This window comes from Chenopodium album, chromosome 8 (genome assembly GCF_948465745.1).
Source record: "Chenopodium album chromosome 8, dcCheAlbu1.1, whole genome shotgun sequence".
Lineage (NCBI taxonomy): Eukaryota > Viridiplantae > Streptophyta > Magnoliopsida > Caryophyllales > Amaranthaceae > Chenopodium > Chenopodium album.
This window is the reverse complement of record NC_137841.1, coordinates 18,948,454-18,959,645: the sequence shown is the minus strand read 5'-3', so window position 1 is coordinate 18,959,645 and position 11,192 is coordinate 18,948,454. Positions and strand designations below refer to the sequence as shown.

Below are 11,192 nucleotides of genomic sequence, written 5' to 3'. Positions count from 1 at the left end.
AAGAATTTTTATTTAAAATTGTTAGTTGAAAAAAATGTATTTAAATTATTTTTTTAAAAAAGGACCCACCGCATAATGACATGTGTCATGCTTTACCTTAACAACCGATGAAATTTTAATATAATAGGTTAACTCATTTGAGAAAATATATTACAAAAGTCGGCTTATTTTGAGTTAATCCAAAAGTTAGCTTATTTTGAGCTAACTAAGCAAAAATTGACTTATTTTTTTGACAAATTTTCCCATAAAATTTTATTTCACAAAGTTGGATCTAGTCAATAACTATATACTAACACCAGCAATGACACATGTCTATTTCTGGTGTGTCCTTAGTATTTTTGTAAAAAAAATATTTAATAGAAAATTTATTTAAGGAAATTATTTGTAAAATTTAATTACGATATAAATAGAAACGATATTTACTTTTTTTCTATATTCACATTCAATTAACTAATTAATATGAAAAATAGAATATCAAAATATAATCTTTGTAAATATTTTTAAAAAATACAATCTTCTACTATAAGTTTTTGTGTGGCAAACATAATGTTTGTTTCAAGGATACAATTGAGATAGACAAAAGTTAATGACTAAAAACGAGATATTACAATATATGATCACTAATAAGTATATACGTACATAATTTTTTTTGGCAATATATAACCGTGCATGGCACGGGACCTAACCTAGTACTAATTAACATTAATGACCATGGCTATATTGGTAAAATAACATTTTAAGGGGTATATATGTCCTAACACTTTTCATAAGAGTTTTTTTTCCACTTTTCATAAGGTAGTGTTACATATCATGTTATGTTTCAAGTTTAGTCGTACTCATCTTGCTTATTTATTACGAAGTAGATTAAATTATAAAAATTTATTGTTTATTAATATATAATTGTTTCACTATCAAGTTGATGGGAGAGATAAATTATAAAATAATGGTGGGTCATTTCCAAATATAAAAGTGTTGCAATTAAAATGATAAAGATGTAAAAGGAAAATGTTGCGATTAATACGAAACGGGGGGAGTATGATGTTAAAAATTTTTTGATATGATTTCTAATATCATAGTATTAATAATGTTTAGACATTGATTTTTTACTAACAAAATTAATTTTGTTACAAATTCACACTTGTAGTAACAAAATGTCTTGATACTAAAGTCATTCATCTAAAATAGAAAAATTTGTCCGAAATAAGCCAATCTTTGCTTGGTTAGCTCAAAATAAGCCAACTTTTTTATTAACTCAGAATAAGGGCATGTTCTCATACAATTATTTTCAGTTCCGTTTAGCTCTAATAAGTTCAGTTCATTTCAGCTCTAATAAGTTCAGTTCGGTTCAGTTCAAATCCTAATTTCTTTCTCTTATAAAATATTCATTTCATTCAGTTCAACTCTAATAAGTTTAGTTCAGTTCAGCTCATTTCAGTCAATGAGAACAGACCCTAAGTCGACCTTTAAAGGGTATTTTCTTAAAATATGTCAAGTGACTTACAACCTATTAAACAGGTCAGTTATCATTAAAAATAATTTATGAAATTAAATTAAACATTTATTTCTAATCATCCATTTATACTTACTCCCTCCGTCCCCAAAAGAGCGACCCATTTGGGTTGATTTGCGGGTATTAAGAAACTTAATTTGCAAGTATAAATGTATGGGAAAACACAAGTCAGCAATAATTTGCAATTAATATCTAAAGAGAGAAAGTCCTAGATGTAAGTTTTTATCTTTATCCTATGCCTGATAAATATGATGTAATAATGCACTAATCCATGTGATGCTTTATTAGACAATAAGATTAAAGTATTGTTTTACAACAACCAATATAATTAAAATACACAACATTGCCAAGCTGACACTTTTAAAAGGAAGGAAAATGAATAGATGTTGGGAAAAACAAATGGGTCATTCTTTTTGGACTAAAATTAGGCCAAATGGGTCGTTCTTCTAGGGACAAGGGGGAGTATTAAAACAACAAATTTAAAATAAAATAATTTTTTTTTAAAAAAAATCCCAGGCCACGACCACTGTCAGCCCCATCTTGCCAGCGGACCGGCGGCTGGCCTACCCCCTCCCTCCCTCGGCGCCGCGCGATAATGGTTAACGATTTGTTGAATTCCTAAAGCAGTGAAATCCTTTCCCTGAAAATCCCACCTTACTACCGACAAACCCGAGAAATTTGATTAAAAACAGGCTGATAAGGTTGCGAAACCATGGGAAGGGGGAGGGCGTATGCCAGAAATGGGGGAAGGGGGCTGATCAGGTTCTCAGGGAAGGGGGAGGGATGAACGGGAAAGTCGGGTTGGGGAAGTTGGAATTGTGAAAGGGATGGGGAGGGGGAGGAGGTGGGTCGACGATCCCGACACCAGCGACAAGGGAAGGAAGCAGTCGTTGGCCACCGGCTGTTGGCAGGGGGGAAGGCTGGTGTGGGTCAATGGAGGTGGCTGAGATTTTTTTAATTTTATTTATTTATTTGTTAATTATGATTCAAGAATTTTTATTTAAAATTGTTAGTTGAAAAAAATGTATTTAAATTATTTTTTTAAAAAAGGACCCACCGCATAATGACATGTGTCATGCTTTACCTTAACAACCGATGAAATTTTAATATAATAGGTTAACTCATTTGAGAAAATATATTACAAAAGTCGGCTTATTTTGAGTTAATCCAAAAGTTAGCTTATTTTGAGCTAACTAAGCAAAAATTGACTTATTTTTTTGACAAATTTTCCCATAAAATTTTATTTCACAAAGTTGGATCTAGTCACATTAAAATTTTATGAAAATTTGAAACCTTCATTTTCATTGCACAAACTTAGCACCTATATTTTCCCCAAATTTGAAATCTCTTTATATATATATTAAAAGAAAGTAAGAAACAAAGTCTTTCCAATGGTGAGACTCAAGTGAGTATTTTTAGGAGAAAGAGAGTATTTTTTGCAATGTATACCAATAAGTTGGTATCTAAGTTAGCAACCCCAAAAAAAAGTTGCTAAGTTTAGATACTCAATTTTGAGTCTCATTTGACAAAAAATGTGTGCCCTTGTCAATATTCTAATATATTTTGTAATTTATTTAAGTTTTACCTTTTTTTTTCTATTATTTTTTTAATCTTACAATAGTTTATGGGCCATAAATTGAAAGTGACATTTGTATATTTTAGAAAGTCTCACCATTAGAAAATTAGACTAAACATGACTTGCTAAATTGAGAAGTGGGTATGATCTCACCATTGGAGGTAAAAAACAACTCATTTAGTATTTCAATACTTAAAGTTGAATCTCACCATTGGAGATGGTCTAATATGACAAATGGACACTAAAAGTAGTTTAGTATTGGAAAACAACCTGATATGACAAATGGACAAAAGTCACAAAACCATCTATACTTTAGTATTTAAAAACACAAACCACATATTTTCACATGACACATGTCATCACAAGTCACTCATTATCCCATATGCCACATGTCACCTCCCTTAATTTTTTTGTTCAAGTCTTTATGCATTCTATAACTTGGAAATTCTAGAAAGAAAATGAAGTGTTTCATTTCCACCATAATTTGTACATATTAAATAAAATATAGTATGAATTATAATCAAAATTGTCTTTTCATCTCCTACACTTAAATTATAACTTAAACTAATACGTCATTTCATATTCCACAATCTTCATGTATATATACTTAATCCTTCATCTTCTTTCAAAATTCTACTCTAACCATTTTTTTTTTTTTAAAGTTTTAGCAATGAAACAATTACTTTGTATACTATATAAAAAGTTTCAATTTATGAAAAGTATACCTTTATTTGAAAATAATTTATCCAAGTAACAACCTGTGCATCGAACGGGTCAAAAGGCTAGTTATACATCAAAACCAAACAACAATCATTTTAAGTCATTTTCTCTATTAGAATAAACATGTGTGCATAATAAGATTTTATTTAACATTCCCTTTATAATAAGCAGTTTGTAAATGGTTTGATTATTTATAAGCAATTCGGTTCATCAAAAGTTTGGTTTATAAATAGTTTGGTTTATAAATGATTCGGTTTATAAACGGTTTGATTTGTACGCGATTAAGTGCAAACAAGTTGTGGTCGTTAGTAGTTCAGCGTAAACGATTTTACCCCCGATTCAAACGGTTTCGGGTTAGAAACGTTTTAGTTCTTTTTCGGTTCAGTTTGATTTAAGTTCGGCTTAGAATTGGTCCGGTTCGTTAACGAGTTCGATTTTTATACTGTTTGACATTATTCGTTTCAGTTTTGTTTCGGGTTTAATAAAATTCGGTTCAGGTCGGTTTCGGTTTCAAAAAAATCGATTTTAATTTGTTCGGTTCTCATTTGAGTCCACTGATTTCAGACAGTTAAACGATTTCGGTTTGAAATTTAACAGTACTATATATAGGTATGGCCAATGGGTATTCTTTTTTTATTTTAGTACACCCGTATCAGTTTATTTTATTTATTCTTCCTGTATAGATCAATATTAAAGCAATTAATAAAAGAATAAACGGGTATGGCCATACGGGTAAAGGTATTTTGTTTAAATCCGTATCCATATCCATATCCGTTTCCATTGCACAAGTAACCAGATCCGGGTTCGTCGGGTCCAGAATCCATTGCCATCCCTAAACAAGTACTCCGTATTACGGTTTGGTTACTGAATATGAAGTGTACCCATTAGGCCCATAAGAAGAAGAACCCAATAAAACGAGATAGAGGTTTGTGTCTTTTATAAAAACCAAAACAAAACCCTAATAAAGCCTTACTCCCTTTGCCCCCTTCATTTCTTCTGCAGCAGCTGCGAGAGAAACAAACTGAACAACAATGGAGGCCGGCAAAACTGTTAAAGATGTTTCTCCTCACGATTTCGTCAAAGCTTATGCTGCTCATCTTAAGCGCTCCGGCAAGGTTTTCCGCTTCTTCTTTATTGCTATTCTTTTTCGATTTTGAAATCATGATTTTCGATTCAACTTTTCTGATTGATTGATGTTAATTTTATACTTTGAGATTGAGGTTTGATTAAGGAAATTTGTTCGCACATTACTAGAAGATTTTAGCTTCAATTTTTCCCTAATTTAGTTTATGTTTATGATATTAGGTGTTCTAAGGATTTCTGTTTGATTAATTTGAAATTTTCTATTAATTTGGAACTAGTTTGGAGTAATCCGAGTTACATTGGGTTGGAAATGGGTATTTTTCTGTAGAATGTAGGCATTAGATAATCTAATTTGTGTAATTTACACTCTAATATTGCAATTATTTAGATACAGAGTATGTAAATAAGATAAAGAAGCAAATATGCTTTAATAAGGGCAAGTTTAGCCATTTTGGTGACTTGGATTTTTTCTAATACTATAGAATGGCATAAGATCCATTTACACCCTATCATTTCGATTAATCCGAAACGAAGGAGGAGATTATAATAAGTGGTAATGATACTATTATGTTTACTGCATATTTTGAATATGTTATATGTTACACGATAGAATGATATTAGATGCTATTGTTTATAGCGATGCCCCATTTGCAATTGTAAAAAATCAGCAGAGATATGTGAATTAACTCAATTAAGGCTTAATTTGTTAATTTTTTTTTTATTGACATCATATAAAAGTATGACATTAGATATTAAAGTATGACATTAGATGCTAGTAAAGTTGCAATCTTTGATATGTTGTTTATATGTTGTTTGTACTCTGTAGATGGAGTTGCCTCATTGGACTGACATCGTCAAGACTGGTAAGCTAAAGGAACTTGCTCCATACGACCCCGACTGGTATTACATTAGAGCCGGTAAGTCAGATTTTTTCTGGGCATCTTCATTTGCTTTTCCTCTTGAGATTGAAAATTTGAAGTATGTGTGATAAACTTTATTGAATATATGGTTTGTTCTTTCCCTTGGCTTATTATTTTTAAAGTACTTGAGTGAATGTGGATTTGTAGAGTTTGAAATTGATAATGCCTAGTGACAATGTGTTATTGGTTTCTTGGATAAGCTGTTGTTGCTGAAGAGAGTAGTGATACCTATTTTTCTTTTCTCTTGGGTAACAAATTTGCTGGTAACCAATTTTTGCTTGTTCTTTTCTAGTGTATAAGGCATTGAAATGATGGATTTATATGTTTTTGATAATGTTCTTTGAACATTGATTTCCTTGTGAAGAAAACAAGAGGAACCACTTTCTATTTAATCCATACTTTAATCAAGATGGTGTAGCAAGGTCTTCATGCTTTTAAGCCTACTTGTAATGCCTATTTTATTAGCTTGACCTTTCACAAGTGCAGAGCTAAAGAGGTTTTCTTTTTGTTACAATCGATTAAAATCATGTGGTTTGTGAGGGTATGGTAGCATAATAGGTGCTGTAAAGTAGTAGACCGCAAGTAGATAATGATGGTTTTTAATGCTTTGTTTTTTGATGAACTACTGGCATTATCTCCAGTGAAATGAAAATTGGTGTATACCCTTTTGTAGCTTTGTTAGTCTTTCCATTATTTTTGACCTGTATGTTTCCTTCTGTACTACATAAAAATTCTACGGATTGCTACAGTAAGGTTGTGAATGGCTGTGTATTATATCTCACATCTCTTGAAGAATTTGATATTTGTATTGTACTTAGTACATTTTGTTTTTTGGCAGTTATTAATGGTTGTTTATTCTTTTTGGCAGCTTCAATGGCAAGGAAAATCTACCTGAGGGGTGGACTTGGAGTTGGTGGATTCAGGAGGATTTATGGAGGAAGCAAGAGAAATGGTAGTCGCCCTCCCCATTTCTGCAAGAGCAGTGGTTCTGTTGCTCGTCACATTCTACAGCAATTAGAGGAAGTGAAAATCGTTGAAATTGATCCTAAAGGGTAAGCATTTCTTTGCTATTATTACAATCAGCTGTTAAATCTGAGTGTGGCTGGTCAATGTGTCATTTTTTGACAAGCTGAGATGTAATACAACCAAATAACCAAGTCAAGCTATTGCTGAGTATTGCCTCCACTCGAAGCGTTACCAACATTGTGGATTTAACTCTTATTACTAATTTTATTATTTGAGCTCTTTCATCCAAGATGTAATTGGCTGTCTCAGAGTAAATGACATTTACATTAATATTTGCAGGGGAAGGAAAATCACATCAAGCGGCCAGCGAGATCTTGATCAAGTGGCTGGCAGAATTGGTGTTGAAGTGTAAGAAGGCTGGGTTGCACTCTTACAATTTAAAGCATCAATGGATTGTTTTTTTGACTCAAAAATGAAAACTAGTTGTTGAGGGGCGTAAAGCAGAATTTTACCTATTGTGGCTTATGTTGATTCTTAGTTTTGTGATGTTGTGCTAGTTGTCTTTGAGATTTTTTGTCTGCGGACGACACAAGATTATGAAATTAATTTACCTCATTTTTGTTGTGGTTGTGCTTAACTTTTAATTTGCTTCTCTTTATGATAAACTTAAATCCATGTGACTTTGTGACGCCCTATCTTCATGACCTATGAAATAGCATTACTGTTATCCTTTTCTCATCTCATGTTATGACTGCTTCCTATTAGATTAATTCTTCTTCGAAACATTGGATATGGTAGTAGGGAAGAGTAGGCAGGCAGGTATTAATTGGCAACCGATAGGTAAAGGTGCCACTTAATGATTTGGCTGATCCGCAGCCTCTTGTACCTAGAACACGACCGACTGTTGAGGAGTTTTGGGACCATGATAATGGATGGAAAAATGAACTCTTCACTAGCTATGTGCTTGAGCAAATGGCTAATATGAAATTATTCATGATGAGGAGGTTGTAGACGAAGTGTACTGGAATGGGGCTCCATCTTGAGATTTTTCAACTAGAGATTTTTCAACTAGTTCATTGATAAATATTCTGCGAAATACTGAGAAGTCCCCATCTTGAGATTTCTCAATTAGTTCATTGATCAGAGGCGTGAATGGAAGAGTATATGGAAGGTCTTAGACTCCTTTTGCTGTAAAGGATGTGTATGTTTATGTGGCTAACTCTGCAAGATAGACTAATGTCTAATGAAAATAGACTTGTGAGGATGCTTACTACGGATCCTCGTTGCCAAGTTTGTGGTGCGTATGAAGAAACTTTAAGTCACATCTTGCGAGAATGCCTAGCAGCTCGAGCCATCTGGCAATCTTGGTTGGAGTGCGGCTAAATTGTCAACTGGGCTCTCGTGTAGAGAATGGTTATTGCATAATATTGTTTAGCGAGTGCGCAGAAATGAGGAATGACCTATGGGTTTTGTTGTCACTTAGCTTGTTTGTGGCCTTGTGGTTGTAGCGGTGGAGAAATGAGAGATGTTTCCCAAGAGGTGAAATACCCTTATATCAAGTGGGGTGTTTATTTGGGCTCCCATTGGTGACTTTAGAAGGGTTGCGTAGGTGTCGTATGAAGTATGCTTACCTTGTATACATGAATATGGTTGACAAATGTATGAAGTTAGATTTGACTAAAAAAAAAAAAAAACGATAGGGACAAGGGAGTATGTTTTGATTCAAGAAAACCATACAATCGTTTTTCTTTACTAGTATTTTTTTTTTTTAATAAAAATGCTTTTTAAATCAATAAAACACCATTTTTATTTTATACTTTCACATGGCATGTGAAGTTTCAGCAAAAGGCTACACATCAAAGCTAGTATGTGTAGGCCCACATACAAAGTTTGCTGGCAGCCTCTCATTGGGTTACTTAATGGGGTCCACTCCCATCCAAAAACCAAATTTCAGCCAAAAAATTCAGCCAAAATTTCAAATTTCATCCAAATTTTCAACCAGCATATTTTGAAATTGAAATTTATTTATTTTCATTTTTTTTGTTAATTATTTATTTATTTGGCATTCCAGATAAAAAAAAAGAGGGCGGGGGGGTTTGTTCTTCTCTGTCGCCGCCATCTTCTTCAATTACTCCATTTTTTTTTTTTTTTTTTTTTTTTTTTTTTTTTTTAACTTCATCTTTTTTCGCTCGGATGTGTAGCCAATTGATCCTGCTGTTCATCCTTTCATATTGAAAGGCCTTTTTGTTGAATTTTTATGGAAGCTTTGATGGTGTTCACTCAGAATAATTGAAGCTTTTTTGGTGTATAATCAACAAAATTTACATTCCAAATAATAGTTGTGTCTAGTCTTGAACACTGATTGATGGTCATGTTATTAATTTATAGTGGATTTGTTAATTTATTGTCTAATTTGTGTGTTGTATCCATTAACAATCGACAAATTTTTTCCCCAATGTAAAAAGATAAATTTCCCCCAATGTAAAAAGAAAAATCGTGAAATTTTACATTGTTGGAAAAAATAACATATGATTCATCAATAATGGATAAGATTATAATTGATCTTAGTGTAGGGAATAATTTCAAGCCTTTAAAATCCCACTAGCTTGAACCCCACTGTGATCATACACTAAAGTACGGTGGCGTCCAAAAGGGAAGAAGATAGAGCAAAAGAGTCCAACAAGTTTTTTAGGAACTTGTAAACCATTCACGAGGTGAAGGTTACACCCCTTAACGATCCAAGAGATCGTCAACTCCATAAGGTCATGAACCAAATAAGGGTTCGGGGATGATGGTACAAATCCAACCTAAAAGAGATTGAACCTGCCCTAATAATAGGCCTCTACTTTATTCTGCTCGTATTCATGTGCGCTTTTTGATTAACATGCAATCAATAGGATTAACCCTAAACCTGTTTATCTATATTGGTTGAATATTAATGCACAAATAAACTATTATTGGCGATCACTTGAATTATAATCACAATTAAACCTAACAAGATTATTAATTATCTTATTAAGCGTGATTACAAGTACCAATTCCCTTTAAACATGCAATAAAAGGTGTGATCAAGCAATAAAAATAAATAATCAAGTAACATAATAAATAATCAATATCATGAATAATAATTATAATAACAATAAAATAATCATCATAAATTATAACAATTAAAATCATAATCATGTTCATGTTAATATTAAAGCATAATAATAATAGCAAGATCCTAGGCATGATACTAACAAGATTAATAACAAACCCTAGCATGTCACTAAGCAATAAAAATCAAATCTTTAACCCTAACATGATACTAACAATCATAAATATTAGGAAGAATATAGGAAGCATCGTACTTTTAATCATACTTAATATTAAAAATACCCTAAACATGATACTAGGAATCAAGATAACAATCTAAGCATGATATCTACATCATAATCAATAAAATCAATTAAAGCACTTACTTTGATGCCTCGTACCTTTTTCTAATAACAAAATACACACGTTAGTAACTTCAAGGAAAAATAATAACCAAAGCAATTAAATTAAATAATTGAAAGAGAGAATTGGGACCAAACCCTCAGAAATTAAACCTTTCACGTCTAGAGTGAAGGCAACTTCGAATATGGCTAGGTGTTTCTTGATCTTGAGAATGCGGAATTTTGTATGAAGACAAAGTAAGAAGAAAGATGAATGTTTTAAAGAATGCTAATTAAACTTGTGAATGAAGAGAATTGGTGAATGATAGATGTAGATGATGAATGATGATGATTGGTGATGATTCCTGATGAAAACGGAGTTTTAATACGATATTTATAGAGAAAATCAGCCAAAAAAGATAATTTAACAAAACAGAGTCTGACGCTCAAGAAACAGAGCTGGCGCCAACCCTGGATAGCTGGCGCCAGGCACCAGCCTTAGCGCCAGGCGCCAATGGCTAGCGCCAAGGCCTGGGGTTGGACGCCAAGCTTGATTTCGACGCGTTTTCGAAAATCTGATAAATTTACCGTACTGGAGGATAAAATAATATAATTTCTTCGAAAATGCTATTTGATTTTGATTAAAACTCTGAAAAGTCAACAAAGTCAACTTATCAATGCTAATTGAATTAGGAATGAAAAGAACCTTCTAGAAGATTCTAGATGACTAAAACCATTCCTAATTGCATTAGGAATGATAAATCATATTAGGCCCTCCCCAAGATCATTGGGCCGTACATAAAGCTCAAACCGGGCCCAATTTGGTAAATTGGCCATAATTTCCTCAATATTCATCGGAATTGGGCTTATAATATATCGTTGGAAAGGTCTTTGCAAGCCCCATCCAACTACACTACTATTGGACCCATATCATGGACCAACCAAACTGGATTGGCTGTTTTCTTAAAATAAAGTTTCAAAAAACAGAAAGAAGAGAAAAG

At 32.7% G+C, this 11,192-nt stretch overlaps 1 protein-coding gene across 1 annotated transcript; it reads left to right on the top strand.

Moving 5' to 3' along the window:
* Positions 1–4,745: 4,745 nt before the first annotated feature.
* Positions 4,746–7,390, top strand: LOC145641749 (small ribosomal subunit protein eS19z-like). The gene is made up of 4 exons (XM_081692687.1): positions 4,746–4,921; positions 5,716–5,806; positions 6,678–6,861; positions 7,115–7,390. The coding sequence occupies exons 1-4, from the start codon at positions 4,838–4,840 to the stop codon at positions 7,185–7,187; spliced, it is 432 nt and encodes a 143-aa protein (XP_081548813.1). The 5' UTR covers positions 4,746–4,837; the 3' UTR covers positions 7,188–7,390.
* The last annotated feature ends 3,802 nt before the right edge of the window (positions 7,391–11,192 follow it).